Raw genomic sequence first — 18,900 nt, forward strand, 5'->3', positions numbered from 1 at the left:
CATCCCATTTAAACCCTCAAGGTGTTCACAGCAGCTGAAGGAAAAGCTGATGGATGGACCTGACTGTCCCTAAATCCAGAAGAAATTCAGGGAGCAGAGAGGTTTCACCCGAACTTCACCAAACTTCGATGTCCAACCCTCTGATCCCTTCATGTTCCTATGGCTGGGACACCTCAGGGTGCAGAGTGACACCCTGGGCAGGGAAGGGACCTGGTCACCAGCCCTGGGCTATCCACAGGAGGGAGGGAGCACCTGGGGGAGCACCCCCGTGTCCTCAGCTCCCGGCACACCTGGGGGAGCATCCCCTGTTCCCCAGCCCCGGGCACACCTGGGGGAGCATCCCCTGTCCCCAGACCCGGTCCCCAGCCCCGGGCACACCTGGGGGAGCATCCCCTGTCCCCAGACCCGGTCCCCAGCCCCGGGCACACCTGGGGGAGCATCCCCTGTCCCCAGACCCGGTCCCCAGCCCCGGGCACACCTGAGGGGCGCCCCGGTGACCCGGCAGCCGCGGGCAGCCCAGCGGCAGGAGCGCCCCGGGCCGCCCAGCGGGATCCTTGCTGCAAATCCCCGCTCTCCCCTGGAGCCGCCCTGTCTCGGTGGAGCGCCCCGGCCCCGGCCCCGGCTGCCCGCGGCGCCCTCGCTTGGGAAGCGCATCCTGCGGGGCCGGGGTCACCCCGGCTGGGGTGTGGGGTGGTCCCGCGTGTGCGGGGGAAGGTCCCGCATAGGGAGACGATGGTCCCCTACGGGGAGGGGGTTTGGAGAGGGGGTGTCCCCGCGCTGGGGGTGTTTGGAGAGGGGGTGTCCCCGCGTGGGGAGCGGTGTGAGGAGGGGGTGTCCCCGCGTGGGGAGGGGGTTTGGAGAGGGGGTGTCCCCGCGTTGGGAGGGGGTTTGGAGAGGGGGTGTCCCCGCGTTGGGGTTGTTTGTAGAGGGGGTGTCCCCGCGTGGGGAGCGGTGTGAGGAGGGGGTGTCCCCGCGTGGGGAGCGGTGTCCCCGCGGGGCCGGCGGGGCGGCAGCGGCGCTGGCGGCGGCGGGCGCGGTGCCGGCGCCCTGTCTCTTTAATGAACGGCTCTGCCGCCCGGCTGCGCGGAGTAAATTTCCTCCTGTCATCGGGTCGCGGAGGAGGAGTTTGTTAATGTTCAGTTTGCTCGGCGGATCGATGTTCGCTGGCATCGCCTCGCCCTGCCTGTGTGTGCGTGTGCGCGCGTGTGTGTGCGGGGCGCGCGTGTGTGTGTGTGTGAGCGCGTGTGCGCGCGTGTGCCCGCGCCGGGGGTGCGTGTGCGCGCGTGTGTGTGCGGATCCCACATTTCCTCCCATCCCGAGCCTCCCTGTCCGCTCCCATATCACTCACTGCCTGGCATCTGACAGCACGGAACCTGCGGCGCTCCGCGCACACACACGCACGCACACACACACACACCGCGCACACCCGGGCACCGCTCCGCCATACGGCTCTGCGAGGAGGAGGAGGACAGGACAGGGAAGGGAGGAAGCAGCCAGCCCCACAGTCTCTCCAGAGCTGCCTTTTTAATATATACAGATCTATTTTGTTATTTATTTATTACCGTTCTCTGGCACTGTGGGCGCCTTTCATTTGCTCCTGAGCTTGGATGTTTGAATCAAAGCAAAGCAAGTGTTGCAACAGTTAAAAAAAAAAAAAAAAAAAAGAAAAAGAAAAACCAACCAAAAAAAAAAAAAAAAGGGAGAGAGAGAGAGAGAGAAAGAGAAAGAGAAAGAAAGAAACCTAGATTTCTAAAATAAAATAAAAACCAAACAGGTTCCTATCAGTGAAGTGGAAAGGAGGGGGGCAGGGGAGGCTTGAGGGGGGTGCTGGGGAAGCAGCTGAGAGGCAGAGGAACACGGCTCAGGAGCGACTCAGGGCTCTCGGATCTGGGGACAGAAGTGAGATTGGAGAAAGTAGAGCGATGCCAAGGAGGAAACAGCAAGCACCCAAACGGGCTGCAGGTAAGGAGAAGCCATCCACTTACACAGCCTCTGTCTCTCCACTCCTTCCACTCCTACCCCCCATCTTTATTATTATTTAGGGTCACCCTTGCTTTTCCGGGCTGGATCTTTATTTATTTATCCCCCTCCCCCTCCCTTTCCCTCCGTGAGTCCGAGGAGCCAGTTTCATCGCTTATTGCCAGGTTTTGCTGTGCCCGGGCTGTCCGCTCGCCCTCCGCCGCTGCCCCCGGCTCGCCGCCGCTCCCGCTCCGCTGCCCGCCCGGAACTTTCCCCCCAACTTTCTTCCCCCGGCCCCTTCTCCCCCTGCCCCTTCCCCTGCCTCAGCCGAAAGCAGCCGGGCTTCCCTTCGCTTTTAGCTTTAGGATAGATTTTTTTTTTCCCTCCCTCCTTTCTGGTTTTCCCCCCTCCCGGTGGCTTTCGCTTTGGATCCGTATGTTTCGCGAAGTGGGTCGGGGTGTTTAATCTTTTATTTCGCCGTATTTCTGATGGCAGTTCTGGCCGGGTGTGTGTGTGAGAGAGCGCTGTGTGTGCCTGAAATAGTACAGGGACTCTCTCTGCTGATGAACCCGGTGGGGAAGTTCAGCCTTTGATCATCAGTGGTGAAAATTGCAACAGGAAATAAAATGAAACGTTCTGACTGTTAGAAGACAATCCACATTTTCAAATCAAATCCTTCTTTTGTTTCGTAGCCGAGTTTATATATTTGCACATGCCAAGTGGTTTTGCAATTTATTATTTTTTTTTTTTTAACAGAAGAAAATAGTTTGCAACTTTGGAAGTGTTTTGTTTGTCATTGTAGGGTGTTCTTTTTCTTTTGGGGGCCAAGAAAAAGAAACAGACGAGTGGGTCTGTATAGTAAATCTTTTCAAAGAGTTTTCTTTCAGGCTCCTTAATTGCTTTTTATTTTTTTTTTTAATAGTGTGGTGGGGTTTTGTTTCTGAGAAGCGCAATATGGAAGTTCATTTTTCTTCTGCCAGACCCACCCACTGAAAAATCAGCTTTCCAGTTGATTGCCAGCTTTGATTTGACATTTGATTGATCACCTGTCATCTTGCTGCCTTTGATCTATTCATTCTTGATATATATCAATAAATCACTCACCATGGTAACCCAAGTGCCAATGACGTAAGGCTTGCCCTCTAGATTCTCTTAGCCAGACATGCACAATTATTATCTTGTTTGGCTTTTAATGTAGGCGGGTTTTTTCCCTTCTTTTTTCCCTTTGTGTCCTTCCTGGGATTAGTTTTTTAAAGAAAACTCATATTTGATGTCTTTAGTTCAAAATTTTTCCCTCGCCCTTGTGAGTATTTCCTGGGCATAGCACAGCAAATGTGGGACAAAACGTATGGGCAAGTTTAGTGGCACACTTGGATAAACTTTGTGAAGTAGTGCTTGGGATCCACGCAGGGGAAATGTCACCCCAGAGAAACTGGGACATGCAGAACTTTTATCAACTCTCAGCTCTGGCTGCATTTCCTTGGGTGCAGGACAATGGGCTGCAGGCAGGAGCTTTTGGGACGTGCCCAGTGAATGTACCTATGCAGGTTGGGATTCCTGGCAGGCAGAGATCCCAAATTTACGGTGATCGCCATAAATAACAGCTCTGCTAGAAATACACATGTTTATATAAATTTATAAATATATATATATGTGTATTCGGGAGGCCTCTGCTGTCAGAGTCGCTATTATTATTTTCTTCACCAAGAGGTTTGATCTGAATAAGGCATTCACATTTTCAACTTGCAGGATAAATAAATAGCTGCTTTTTCATGGATGCTGATCGGCACAGTGACAGTGCTAGAGCTGCTCCTTTTTTCTCTCTGTCAGGAACAGGAGGCTTCATTTTATTTGGGTTTCAAAGTAGAATTTTCACTTGGAATGTGTATAGTATCTTTTCATGGCAGGGCACGGTGTTCCTTTTTAGAAACATAGGATACAGTAAGTAAATTTTTGCGAGCAGAGCCCGTGCTGTTGTTTCCCGGGATTTCCCTGCTGAGATACAGTAAGAGATGTTTTTATCCAGGATCCTACAGCATTTTTAAGATCTTAGTGACAAGGGAGAAACTCATATGACCACAATTAGATCTCTCCTTTCTCATTCTCATTATAAAACGTGCATTGCTCTTCAGTGGTGCATTTCTTTGATTAGATTTCTCCTCAGATCAATGTTGTTTCAGGTGAGCAAAATCCTGCAAATGCAGTCCAGTTTCAGCCAGCAGAACTATTTGAAGTAGGTTTATACATTTGCAATAGTTCTCCTGCTTTGAAGTTGTATTTGTCTGTTTGTGGGGGGTAGGGGGGAGTTTCAAAGAGCAGACGTGCCTGTTGTATATAGTTCTTAAAACTGACTTTCATTTTCAGGGATAATACTGAGGTTCTGTTTTGTATGGTGAAAAATACCTCAAAGTGACAGGAGACAGACTGTGCAATAAGAAATGTATCTCTCATCAAGGCTGATAGCAAAGCTCCTTAGTCCTTTTATTTAAAGGAGTTAATACATTATATATTACTTAATTTTCACTTTTATTTATTTTTAGTTGTACAAGTTCAAAGGTATCAGTTGCACTGTATTTTGTCTTGATGGCAGCAGAGATATTGAAGAGAAGTTTGCAACTTTTAGTTTCTTCAGATAGTTCACCTCCGAGGGAAGAAAAATGATAAGCCTTATGATTCTGGACATGTCTGCTTTTGTCATTGCTTAAAATTAAATACTATGCACAACTGTAAATAATTACTGCCATGCACTGACTTTGAAAGCAGGTTTCGAGTTTGATTAATGAATAATGTAAAGGTTAGAGAGAACCAGCAAGTGAATCAGAAGTGAGGTCCTGCTGTTAGATGAAAATCTATCTAGAGAAATATACGTGGCAATTTTGTCCTTTTCTATTATTAATTTTAAGCCTTGTATTCCTAAGAAATATATTCCAGAGCATTGTAATGAAACAAGGGAGTGTAATTGGATAAATGGGGCACTATTTATGTGTGATGATGGGGATTTCTGCTCTCCGGTTACACTTTTAGAGCCACTTTATTTCACATCAACACCGAAACGATGTCAAACGCATTTTGATCTTTGCAGGGCCGAATCTTTTCTGAATCATCCCTGCTTTTTGAGAGCGTCACTTGCCAAGTCGATAGTTCTTGAGGCAGAGAGTTGCAGCTCTCTCCATCAGAGGCAGCTTTAGGATGGGACCTGTGTCTGCAGTAAGCAGCCCGTGTGTGTTGGGGCTCTCACCCCAAGGCTTTACAAACGGGGCCAATTCTTCCCCGCTCAGGTGCGAATCAAACATCGCTCCCCTGAAGCATCACTGAGTCCTGGCTGCTCCTGTGAGCAGGAGGAGGCTCGGGCCCACAAACTCCTTCATCCTTCAGCAAAATGCAGCCACGTCTGCGGCAAAAGTCTCGTAACGATTCCATAACAAATGGTAATATATTAACAGGAGGGTGGAAAAAGGGTGGAAGCAAAGCAGAATTGCTATTCAGATTTTATTCCTAGGGGTATGAAATAGCTTTCAAACACAATTTCACTGGATTAAACTCTCCTTTCCCCTGCAGCTTGTTTAAATGTGCATATTTTATTTTGTGATCATGAATTGGTAGTTTGCCTTTCTAAAGCCTGCAAAGAGGAATCTGGACTTAACGCCCTTTGCGGGTGAAATTTTATATTTCTTCTTTTCTTTCTGTCTCAGCCCCGACAGACTAGCTAACAACCAGAGCTGGGGAGAAGTACAGCAGAAGCAGGACTCAGGGACATTTATTCTGTTTATTGGAGCTGTAGAATAACACGGGTTTGTTTTTGGAAGAGTCCTCATAGAGCAGCAAGCAGAAGATGGTGAGCAGGGAGTTCTTTAAAGCTGCAGCTTGCACCTTAGTAGGAAAGGTTATTTAAACCAGGATTGTATTTAGAATGTGAAATTCTGCTTGTGCAGAGAGCAGAGTAAATAACCAGCAAGGCTTGCTCCCTGTATTTCTATGGTGAAAGGCATCCAGATATCTCTATAAAAGTATCCAGGAGGACCGTGGCTGTTCCAGGATTGTTTGTATCCTTGTTAACAGGGGCAATGGCAGCAGATTCCAAGGAAGCAGTGCTGAATGAAACTGTAGAAATGGCAGCACTGTTTTGTTTCAACATCCTCCAGAAAAGCAACTGCACATCAAAACCACCTAAACAGTTCATGCCTCAGAACCCTTCACTTACAGTGCACATCACAATGCTGACAGATGACAAAAAGGCCAAGGTGTTCACAAACAAGAGGAGCCTTTAAATCCTGGTTAATTAAATATCTTCAAAAATAGGTACTTTTGCAACTAAAGAGGCACCAAAATTAGTCGCCATCTGCGTTAAATTCTGCAGTCGGCTCCTAAGCCCAAAGCTGCTCGGAAATTTTTTTTCCCGTGTCAGAACTCAGGCCTGAACGGGATAATTTGAAATCTCGTTCATTTTAGTGCCTATTTCCCTATTTCAATTTTCCTCTCATTTATCCTAGCCCAGTATCTCCCCACTATCTGAAGAGCGGGGTGCACCCAGAGTTCAGCCCCCGGGACTGGGAAACAAAAGACATTTCCATCAGCAAATGACACAATTTTACAGCACTTTTGAAAACGTGTCCATTGTCAGAAATTCTGGTGCATAACTGCTCTCCCTCCTCCGTGCTCTCTGAGAAGCCCATTTTCTCCAAACCGGCAGCATTTTGGAAATTTCCTGCCGGAGCTTTCTCCTCCTGATTTTTGCTCTCATTTTCATCACCCACCTTGAGGAGCTGTCTCCCCTAGCAGAGGTCCCTGGAGTCCCTCGGTAGCACAGGCCCAGGGTGAGCTTTTCTGCCGTCATTTCCCTTCCCATCCCGATGAGGACATCACTCCCAGAGAGCAACTCCAGACTCGCGGAGAAAAAAAAGCTGTCAGTTGCTGTGGCTGCAATTCCCAACTTAGCAGCAGCAGAGGGAATGGAACTGTACTCTATCAATTACAGTTGGAACCAGAGGCTAAACACTTATTGTGTTAAGCTATTGTGCAGATCTTAAGAGCTCAAATGTAAAAAAAATATCATGTCAGCTGGTGGAGGGGAGAATAAGGCCTGGTTCTTCCACTGGATGACGTATTATTAGCAGAGGCAAAGTAAAATTATTCAAATTCTGTTTAATGCTTCTCGGGTTGAGATGTGTGTGCCATGTTCTGCCTTAAAAAGGTGGGATCCTACAGACTTTGCTGCTAGAATAAGCCTTTGTTTTTCCTTCTTCTCTGCAAAATGAAAATATTTGTGAAGTTTTACCTCCAAAGCATGCTCATGCAAGCAGAGAGACATTTTCATTTGTCTCCCAATCTGATACAGGAGCCAAGTGGAACCACATTACACTCCGAGCTGAAATCTTCCATTTCATTCATGCAAGAGCAGGGATTTTTCATTACCTATTTAATTACAATCATTTACATGAGAGTGGGCCCAGTTCAGCAGCTCTTGCTCAGCACTTTGCTTCAGTGGGTGACTGGCCTGTGGAAGGACTGTCTGTGTAAGACTGGGCTGTTCACCTACAAAATCCAATATATCTGTTCCTGGAGAAGCATTCTGCCTCTGAAGAGCGACCAGATTCTTCCATTAAGCTTTGAATCCAGGGTCAGTTCTGCTTGGAACTTCTGTTCCCAACGCTAGTGAGCTATTCTTTCCTGAAGGCTGGATGACTGAGATATTCTGCTTGCTCGGCCAACTTCCCTCCCCAGTCACGTTTCTGTGCTCTGTGTTAATGACTGAGCGCTGGTTCTGGGTACCAGGAGGTGAGATGGGCTTTTAAAAAAACCTTTTTTAAGGCACGGTGTTCATGTTGTGCACAGGGGTGGCAGCTCTCGAGAAAACGCCTGAAAATGGGGTTGCAAATCCAAAGCCTGAAAGTTCCATGTGCTTTTAGGGGCTAAAAGCAGTTATTTCTCATTAAGGTGGCTTCTCACTCAAGGCTGTTGGCACAGGGTAATTTTTACCGTGTTATAATAACGGCTTCTGCAACTCAGAAGTACCTTGACAGCAAACCGTGTATTTTTTAAGGTTTCAAGGAGAGAAGCATCACAGAAGCACAGTGTTTCCCATTAGATTTACACATCCCTCTTCAACTGTTGCTGGCTTTTCATCCATTACCTTGTGAGCTTTCTCAGGCAAAAAAAAAAGAAGCGGAAAAACTGGTCTTCTGATCTAATTGTTGCATTAAGTGTTTCATTTAGAAAAATGAAGAGAATCTTTGTTTCCCTAAAAGAAATGTTTTCCCCCTTTGCCCTAGGAAAAAGAAAGGCACAACAATAGCTTCAAAATGACAGGATCTGATTGTGAAAAATACCGAGTTTCTAACGTGCAGCGCCTGATGGTCCCAAGTACTGGTAAAATTCCACAGTTAAATAGAACAAACAGCCCTAAATGTCTGAGAAACGGATCCTTTTCAGGCATGCACACATCCATACCTGCAAGGAGGGGAGGAAAGTGCCTGGGTGGGAGAGGGATGCACCTGGAGAGCTCGGTTCTTCAGAGCAGGTTTTGATTATCGCATCAATCTTTGCCCAAATGTTAGAACTGTGCTGTGAGCAGTGGTGTCCCCTGAAAGTCCTTTGTTAGGGTTTATTTTCTTCAAACCTCCAGCTCCTGGAGTCTGATGATGATTATGCAAGTGTCCAATATGCATTTTTAAAGGAAATTTATTTCAAACTGCTCACTCTGGAAAGGAGCTTGAAAACAAGCAGTCTGGAAGTTCTTATGCAGAAGAAAAATGCCTTGATTCTCAGAGTGACTGTTTTTAACTTCCCATCATTTTCAGCCAGTCCCATGATTTTTGAGGTTGTGCTTTGTGCTTTCTGTATAAACAAGGTTGGCAGTATTGCTTTTGCCTGATTCTGGTGATGAACTGGTGTGTGTGTGTCTGGGTGTATAATTATAGACATACACACACATAATATCAGTAAACAAAATACTGAACATAATGATGGAGTGGAGCTGTGTGAATTGGAGCTCTGGCTTTGTGTTGCCATAAACAAAGCAGTTCTGAGAGCTCAGACCATCGGTTCTTGAGGAGTGACTTTCAATTGAAGTTTCCTGGAGATTGCTTTTAGTAGCAATTAAATCTAGAAAGTTAATAGGCAGCAACTGCTCTTTATAGGATAAATACTATGAGGAATGCACAGCCTACCTTTTTCCCAGATATAATCAGGCTGAACTTTATTGAAAAAAAATTTACAACTAGCAACATTAAGGCTGTATTTTTATTGTATTAATGCAAATGAGATGCTGACTTCGTTCTTTCATCTCCATGGCTTGTATCTATTAGAGCTGTATCTTATTCCTTTCTGTGTCTTTTCTCCCTGTGTTCTGTAAACTGCTCTCCTCTAATGATACTGAGGCTCATTAAAGTTACTCCCAATGCTAAAGAGACTCTGGGAAACATCCTGAGCTCTGCATGGCTGTGGAAAAGCACAACTACCGAGTAGATGGGGAAAACTAATCCAGATCGAGCCTCTCATTCCTGTTTTGGGAAACCTTTAAAAGTGATGGGTCAAAGAGGAAGAAAAGGCTCTCAGGAAGGACTGTGAGCTGCAAAGAACAGGTCATTTTCAACTCACAGTCCTACCTGACAAAGATAAAAAGCAATAAAGTTTTAAGGAGCTCGCTGGCTCTTCCTGTATCTCTCTCAAAAGACTCATTTAATTGAAAAGCCTGTTGTGCTTGTTTTTATGCATGTAAAACAGAAAAGGGGCAATTTTGCACAGGGCCTGATATTCCCGCACAATATAATTGGAACTCTTCCTTCCTGCTTTTTAAGTCTCTCTGTTCATATAAAATTAAGACCCACTTATCTTAAATTGTAGTAAATCTCATCCAATATTGCTTTCATAACTTAAAAAAGGCTGTTACATATTCCCAAAGCAACTTTGCTGGAGTGATATTGGGTCCGTTTATGTGGAATTGGTGCATAATTCCTATTGAAAAAAGGAGCAGCTTACAGTTCTTGTTTTTAATGAAAATAATTAAATTCTCTAGAATACCTTAATAGCTCAGATGGTTTTTTTCCTAGCGAAACTGCTTAGAGGAGATTGGAATGAAAATCTGCACATTGATGCAGTTTGTTGTGTGCAGACAACAACCTTATTTCTATCACTCGCCCTGCACTTGGACAGAAGTAATTTCTATTTTTCATAGAGAGATTTTACTCTGAATTTTCCATATATAAATATTTTTTGTGTGAATTGCATGGCGAATCACCAGCACAATTTATAAGGTCTGCAATTTTCTTTGTACATATAGGAAGAACTCATTTGCTCCCCACAGGGTGAGTGGACTTCACAGGAAAGCGCTGTGTCTTTTATGATTTTATGTTTTGTATCGAAGAAACCTTGCGCCAGCTGCTGTATTGGTCTACCAAAATTATTTTTTTATGTGTTTTTCAGCTGTGTCGTGCCATACATAAGCACAGTACAAGTAGCATTAAATTAACACGGGAAAGGAGAAAGAAGCTAAGCAGTTATATTGATCATCTGTAGCATTAAATGCTAAAAAAATTAAAAGCTTTCCAGTGCTTTTGATTAGCTGCATGGATCCTGCTCGTATGTGTGTCCTTTGTCAGGCAGTGGAGCAATATTTCTTCACACTTAGCACCTTTCCTCTGTGGGTTTCTTGCTGATACTCCTCAGAATAACCCCAGAGATGTGGAATATTTCCCCTCAGCTGTACAGAAAGGTGAATTGAACCTGGGAGGTTTTACCTGATTTGCTCAAGGTCAAGCAGTGTTTGCTCCCAGTTCCCTGCTCGAGGTACTAGATCACATTTCTACCATCAGAGCATTTCCAGGAGGGAAGTGTGGGCTGGAAGCTCAAGGCATCGCTGGTCTGTGATGGGGAGAAGAGGGATCAGCCCAGCTGGGACCCTGGGGAAGGTGGAAATGCAGTTCCATCCCTCCCATGCAATTCCCTGTGCTGGTGGAAGAGGCACTTTGCTCATGGCCAGGAGCTCCCAAAAATGGGAGGGCTCATGGTTTGGGAAAGCAGAGCTCTGTTAATTCTACCAAGCCAAGGGAGCTTGACTAAGCAAGAATTTTATACAGAATAATCAAGTTTTTTACATTCTGGATTTTGGTCAGTGGTAAGTTTCAGGAGCAGAGAATTTGGTTCCTGTTACTTTTCTTCCCATAAACTGTTCTCCATTTCTTTGGAGAGCTGGATGTGACTGTCTATAAAGCATTGCCCTGAGAAATGTGTAAAACCTGGTGTAATTGCAGCTGGGCAGGCCATACACATTTTCTTCCACCCAGACTGCCAGAGGAGGTTGGAATTCTCTGGTGATAGAGCTGGAGGCTCAGCTTGCAGTCCTAGGGGGTCAAAATGCTTACATGGGCAGCTAAAGAGAGACCTGAATTTTCAAAAGCCTTTAGCACCAAATTCCCACGGACCTCCCTCAGTTCCCTCTCTTGTGTAAACTGGAATTGGGCCTCAATCAGGGGCACTTTTATGTTGTTTGCCTGGACTGGAGATGTATGTATTGCCTATAGAAGAAATATGGTGCAGGTAATAGCCTCTGGATTCATTAAGGGTTGTTTATGTTTATTTCACACCATATTACCTCTCAGCAATGGTTGTTTCAGCCATTATATTGACAGGAACTCTGAATAAATCTTAGGTAATATGGGGCTGATCTGCCTTACCTGGGAGACCACCTGCTACCCTCTTGAGCAGAGGTGCTGAATCACCAGGTAGGGATTTCTCCTCCAGAGCTGGGGGCTTGGGAGGCTCTCCCGTGGCTCCTTTTCATGTGGAAATTAATACTTGCCTCTATTTCTGAATAGTAGGTTATTAGAGTTCGTATGCAAATTCCCAGGATGGGAATTTGTCTCTCGTTGATAATTGATATAATAATATATATTTTTAGTGGTCCAAAGTCCTTGAGCTCGAGCCTTGTATATGTAATTTATGTTTATTTCTTACTGTTATTAACTGTAATTTAGTTGTTGGCGCCTTTCATTGCCTTAGATTGAAGGGAATGTCTCTCCCCATTGCCCCTCCATAAACAATGCCCTCTCAGGGTTCCTTCTCCTGTATCCTTGCCCAGACATTTCCTAGCCTGTCAAATACTGTCATTTTATTCCTTACAGATCATTCACAGTGCGTCTCCTGTTGCACACACAAATAAGGAACAAATGCAATCAGGATGCATCATCGTTTAGCATAACAAATAAAAGCCGATCTGTGCAGATTTGCCTTAAAGTGTCTCTTAATATGTATTGTCAAAATGTCTGAAGACGTCTCTAACTCGTAAGAGTTTAATTATTTGTGACAATTAAACTAATATTCAGAGCAGGAAAAAAAAATAAGGGATTAAATATTTTCTCTTGTCAAAAGCTAACAAAACATCACCTGGCAGAGCAAACTCTTTAAATTTTGTGTTTCAAGCAGACCTTAGAAAGGAAAAAGCAGCTGAACAAAATTACAGGGCTTGGATTTGGTATGGAATTTGAGGAAACTGTATTTTTAAAACTAGACCAAAATTTAAAGGCACATCATTAAAGTATATATCGGTAATGAGCACCTGAATACTTGATGATTAAAAAGAGTTTCTATCAATTTTTAAGGCACTGCTGAAATTTATGGCCAAGGGCTGCTCTGAGTGAATCAGGGACTCAGACCTGGGATTTTCAGCCTCGCCTGGTTATTGTTTTACTTGTGCATGAGAAAAAACAGCTCAAATATGACAGCACAAGTCATCAGCCTTTGCTGTGGTTGGAATTACAGATGTATTTTTTTGTTTTGGTTTTTGTCTGAGGAGCTCTTTCTCCGTCTGGGTTGCTCAGACCGGAGAGGCAAGGTGCAGTGAATAGGGCAGGGCAAGGAGCCAACACTGGTGCCCAGGGCTCAGCATCTTCACCTGCCTGGCAGGCCTTGAATGTAGTAAAAGTTCAGATATGTGATAGCAAAAGTAGGGAAAAAATAGGGAAAATCTTGAACAGAGCAGAAAACCAGCATAATCCTTGAGAACAGTGTTGTGTGGATGTGGGAGCACTGGATAGCCCAGGGCATGGCAGCAATAACTTCTGTGTTATAGACTCAACAGTTCTTATAGTCCAGATTGTTTGGGGTTTCCTGTTGAGAAGTTTAATTTCTACTGGTTCTAATGTTTCCAGTTCTGAGCTGCTCAAAGAGACCATTTCCATTATTAAAATCTGTGTTTTCTTTCTTAAAGCGTTCTTCCTGTAATTTAGGGTAGGATGTTATTTGGCAAAAAATTAGAAGACGTTCATCGGGGTTTATTTCAAAGCTGTGGGACCACTGAGCTTTCTGGCAGTGACGTGAACATTTTTCAGAGATATCTTCTGCTTTCCCTGAGAAAATCCACCCAAATTTGTCTGACTTATAAAACCTAAAAGTTGCTGTTGCCAAAGAATTTTTAGAAGGTGACACAGCATTCTCCAATGTGCCATCCCCACCACACATGCTCTGTTCTTGGTTTCTCTTTTTCAATTACATTCCCTTAAAAACCAGTTGAGCTGGGGATAAGTAGGGCAGTGACTGCAGGGGCAGCCATGGGTCCGAGCAGAAGGAGAATGATGAAAAGGTTTTGTTTGTGTTTAGCTGGAGCCCAGGCCTTGAGGGAGGACGAAGAGAGATTTAGGAAGCAGAACGTGGACAAGAGGGGCAGAAAGCATAAAATGATCAAATATCCACAGCAAACAGGGGTAAACTCTTGTGCATGACTTTATTGCCTGGTCAGTGTAGAGCACCACAGTGACCGTGAGGCTGTGCCGGGAGCACGGCCGGCAGCTCCTGTCTGGTCAGGCCTGGGTGTGAACCAGGTGGCGGCACCCGTGGGACTCCCAGCTGGCTGTCCCAAGGCCTGTGCTCATCCACACCTCACAGACAGAAAGGTGTGTGCAGGAAATCCATCCAGTCCAACTGGGACAAACCCTGCCGGGCCGTGCCGGGCTGGCAGCGCCAGGCCTGAGGGGCCGCCATAGCGCGGTAGGCCCAACGCGTGTGAGGCGGGACCTTCTTCTGTGGGGAAAAAGTCAAAAAATCCTCTTAAAATTGGCCAGAGCTGTGCCCTCCATGTCAGCCAAATGGCAGAGATGAGATCCCATCCACATGCATGGCACAGGCAGCTCAGGAAAAGTGCAAAACCCAGTGGAAAGGAGGAAAATCTCAATTCCTGGTGCGGAAACCGGGAGAAGATGGTGCCGGGCAGGCGCAGGGCTGCCCTTGGATGGCAGAGCCAACAGGACAGTGGAAGAGCTCAGGCAGCACATGGACAGGTTGGTGACCCCATTTAGAATGTGTGGCAATGGTATATTTGATATATTTGATATTTTTGGTGTGTTTGGGAGGTGTCAGGTTGTGGGACGGGGTGTTGGTCAGTGGCGGCGCCAGGCCTGGCATGGCCGGGGTGGGTCAGGCTGAAGGGAGCGTGGGCACTCTGGGCACTGAAGGAGCTGTGGTACAAAAGCAGCTCAGAGACAACACAAAGAATCCTGCCAGGAGTTTCAACCACAGATATCTGTGCAGATAAAAGGCTTGCTAGTCTGAGAGCTCCTCTCTTGCCCCAACATGCCCATGGTGGAGGGCTGGTCCCTGGGTCGCTGTGCGGGTACCTGCCTTGGGCCCCTGCGGCTCTCACTTAGGTTTTACTCAGACACAGGCATTATTTTATTTAATGTTATTTTATTTCATTTTGTTTGCTGCCCCATGGGAGTTTTTTCCTATAAATCTGATCTTTGTATCTGAAAGTCAGCCACAAAACTCGAATCAGGCTCAGCAGAGCAGGTTGCCTTCAGGTTATTGTACTGGTTTGTGTCACCTCCAGCATTTATGCATTAAATAACTAAAATCTTGAGAATGTTAATCTAGAAAACAGTCATCTCTGCATTACTCTTTTGCTATTTTGGTGAACTTATTAAAGATTTTACCAACTTGTGATTTGGGTTAAACAAATGTAAATCATGTGGAGAAAGAGTTGCAGGAACACAGAGGAATGTTATGATGCCATCAACATCTGGGTTTCCATTTGTTTGGATTAGGGACATTTTACCTTAATCATTCCCAAACATGTCTGCTAAAATCCTTTCTTTAATTTTTTATCACCTATGAGGTGCAGCCAGGCAGAGTTTCAATTTGTGTGTGTGTGTTAGGGTAAAAGTGCTGAAATTTGTTGTTGCTGTGAGTATACGAACAGTCTCATTTTTATATTAGTCCTCCCTCTTTATAATTGTTTGGAAACATTTTGATTCAGTTAAAATGCACTATTTCCAATATACAAAGTATGAGCAGGGGAGCAAGGGAGTGATTACGAGTTTCTCCAAGGAAATAAGCATCTCTTAGCCGTCATCCTGCAACTGGGAAAGTTCTAATACATGACATCTCTGTAATGTAACCTAATAATATATTTTTTTTTTTTAAACAGTGATGTAATGGGGAGAGTGACCTGGACTTTGTAAAAGTTCCTCTACTTACTTCAGATTCCCAAGGGCAATGTAACATTCTAGACAGTGTTTTATATGCCCTGATTAAAATGTAACATATTTTTGCATTTCCTGTGCAGTGACCTGTTAGTGCTCATAGACAGAACACTTAAAGAACAGTTACAAGGAGACATTTCCAAATGTGCCTAATACGGGCGAGTTTTTATAACATTCTTATTTCATTTGAAATTGCAGCTACAGCAGGAACCATTCAGACGGCACATTGATTTAACTTTTTAATCCACTGTTTTGCTACGTCAAGTAAAATAAATGTTTGTTTTTAGCTCCCTTTTTTTGCATTGCTAAAACTCGTAACTACTCGCTTTAAGCTCGGGATTCTAAAGGGAGCTACATTATCTGAGATTTAAAGCTTGCTTTTTGTAGCTGCTTTCTCACAACTCCCCCAAGAAAAAAAAATACAAAAGTACAACTTTAGCAAAAAGGGCTTTTATATCTCTATCAATTATAGAAACACCAGCTGCAGTAGATTACAAGTGTGTTTGGCTGATTGTGATGTTGTGTGGGGAAAACTGTCACAAGGAGCTGGATGCCGTTCTCCCCGGCAGCTCCGGGATGTCGCTCAGCTCGGCTCCCCGGGCTCAGCAGTGCTGCTGCCAGGGCTGGGTGGGCACTGCCAGCTCTGCATGGAGCACACGTCCTGGAGGAAGGATGGAATGTGGGCACAAGTGTGAACCGTGTGTCACTGTGTGCATGTGCTGCTCTGGGAGCTGGGCAGAGCCGCACAGGGACACACTGGCCCAGCAGCCTCTGGGGACAGCCACTCCACTCAGTGCTCTCCTGTATTTTTTGCATCCAAGATATTTACCTTTGCTTTTTTGGGGGGAAAGGCACCACAGAACAAAAATTGTTTGACCAGCCCATAAAGGTAAAGCAGCTGGAAGTCGTGGATAAAAGAATTACGGTATCAAGACAGCAATGCAAGATGGGCAGTTTAGGATTTTTGGTGCTGTCGAGCTCAGGAAAAAATTAATGTCTCAATGTGTGTGCAGGTCATTATCACTCCCCTAAAACCTGGCTACAAAGGTAACAGCCCAAGGGCTCTCAGTTGGTTGTGCCTTGGTTTCTATGTCATTTATCTTACTGTGCTTTGGTCATTCTGGGAGGACGTGGTTGGGCCCTGGTTTATTTTAACAAAGAGAATCTGACATAGGAAAGTTCCATGTATACTTTACAGTGAAAATGCAATTTTCTATTTTCATTTAATCCCAGGAATGTTGGCATTTTCCAGGCTGTCAAACAAATGAGTGCACTGGAGGACAGTTAGATGTGTCTGTCTACTTCATCTATCTAATCTACCTCATTTCTGATGTGCCCATCACCACGGTGTCTAGGCAGAAAGTATCTGCCTTTCTTTTGCTTTTCATCTTTATTGGCTGTGGTAACCTAATTGAGTCCTAAGAGCTTTCAGATTCATCTGCAAAAATAATAACAAAAACATTATCAGAATAATGATTCATATTTGTACTCTTACTCAGAATTTCCCTTTCTCTTCTGAGTGTATTTGGTTAGTGGATTACTGTTGTTTTATCTAGATGAGGTTATGCTTTGGGGGTGTATTAAATTGGAATTTTACTTGAGATAGCAGTGAGTCAAAACTTCATATGGCTACTGAAGTGAACTCACTCATGTCTTCTAACTTCCTTCTGCATTTCTCTGCAGAAGTTGACTTCATTTACTCAGCCACCCAGTCTGTTCTCTGACCCCTTCTCATATAAACCATAGGTAAAGGTAATAAAAAGCAATAGAAATTGTGGCTTCAAAAATGTTATCTTCCTTTAGAAGCCCTGGTTTCTGTTACATTCAACTGCTTCTCTCTGTGCCAATTAGCTAAAAAGGCATGGCTGGACTGAAGTGAGTGGTTTTCCAGGAGCAGAGGCCTTGCTGAGGGGAGATAAAGTGCTGCTGCTGGCTTGCTGGGTGTGTGCACGTGGGTACCACAGCTGCCTGTGCCCGTGGGGAGAAGGTGCTGCAAGGGCCGGGGTGTGCCAGCCCTGCAGTCACCATGTGTCACTCACTGTCACACTTCTTTAGAAACATGGCTGCAGGGCCATCAGCATGGCTGTGTGCCACCTTCTGCTTTTAGAAACGGGTCCCAAGGAGTGATCAGGCCACAGCAGTCAGTAAACTGGTGTTGGAGAGGCTGAATAACCAGCGTGGTGCTCGCTGAGGGAAAGAGTTCACTGAAAATGCTGCAAACTCTCAGCTCTAATTGAATTTGATCTCAGCTGTACAGTTATATACAGCCCCTTTTCTACTCCTCTCCTACTTCTGTGGAAAGTGTCTTTATAAAGCTGCCCCTCAAAGATAATTTCATTGAGAGCCAGACGTTTCATACGTGACAGTGATTTCTAATCCCATCTGGACTGGCAGATCGCAGATTCCCAGCCCGTGGCCTCAGCCTGTAACAGGAGTTCACACAAACACAGTAAAACCATTGCTCTGGCACTTCAGTTTGTCCTGGAGTGATTGAGTAAGAGATGGATTGCTCTTTGTAAGATTTAATTTCATCTTCCGGGTATTTGCAGTGGACAAAAGTATGGACATGATTACATTTCACAGGTTTTTTTCTGTGATTTAGAACAAAAATTATTAGCAGAGCTGGCTCAGCAAGGAATTTCTGATGTAATCTATACCAGTTACAGGCAAGGGGTGTGGTAATAGGGAAAGAAAAAGGAGGGCTAAGTGTTTATCCCAGTTGACTGAGACAGAAAACAGGACTGGCAGGTTGACAAACTGGCATAACCTTACAGTAGAAAGTGCAACAAATCCAACAAAAGTTCCAGGCATAATGTGAGGTTTTTAAAAGAGCCAGGTCTGGGAGAGGAGTTTCTTGGTGCATCCTACAGCACAGCTAAAGCAGGCAGGATGAAGATCCACACCTTAGAGTTTCTGTAGGTACTGGGGCAGTATGTGTCTTAAATTGGTGTGAGGAGCTGGTTTCCAGCTTTAGGGTGGGGTTGGTAGAAGAGACATAAAAAATATATCAGTGCTGGATACACAGTCACTTAATTTCCCCTGTAACAGTACTGTAAAACATTTTTCATCAGCTCTGTTAGGAACAGTGACAGAGGAACCTTAAGCATTGTGGAGGTTTTCTGCAGCTCAGATACCAGTACTTCATACTTCTACAGTTTCAGGAAACTACAGAATTAACAGAATTTCCCAGGCTCATATTCCCACCTTCCCTATGATGCAGTTTTCCTTATCCCCTCACCCTCCCACGGGTGAGCCGTAGCACAGAGATGTTTAATGACTCAGCAGAAGGATCGGGAATGCAGTTCAGTCTTTCTGTCTCATCACAGTGGCTTCCAAGGGTTTAGATTGTCATCCCAGTCCTAAAAGTTTTGATCCTTAGTGGGGTTTTGGGTAAATTGTGTATTCTCAGCATTAAAAAAAAAACCTTCACACTGAATTCCAGTCAGTTCTTATAAGATGCCTGCTTTTTGCG

At 45.0% G+C, this 18,900-nt stretch overlaps 1 protein-coding gene across 2 annotated transcripts in view; it reads left to right on the forward strand.

The window, feature by feature from the left end:
* The first annotated feature begins 1,841 nt into the window (after positions 1-1,841).
* TSHZ2 (teashirt zinc finger homeobox 2) overlaps positions 1,842-18,900 on the forward strand; it is a 202,120-nt gene continuing 185,061 nt past the window's right edge. For both annotated transcript variants that reach the window (XM_059481089.1, XM_059481088.1), the window contains exon 1: positions 1,842-1,962. In XM_059481089.1, the coding sequence (XP_059337072.1) occupies positions 1,923-1,962 (40 nt within the window). In that variant the 5' untranslated portion in view covers positions 1,842-1,922. The remainder of the gene's footprint in view (positions 1,963-18,900) is intronic.

The sequence above is a fragment of the Ammospiza nelsoni genome, chromosome 12 (assembly GCF_027579445.1).
Source record: "Ammospiza nelsoni isolate bAmmNel1 chromosome 12, bAmmNel1.pri, whole genome shotgun sequence".
NCBI lineage: Eukaryota > Metazoa > Chordata > Aves > Passeriformes > Passerellidae > Ammospiza > Ammospiza nelsoni.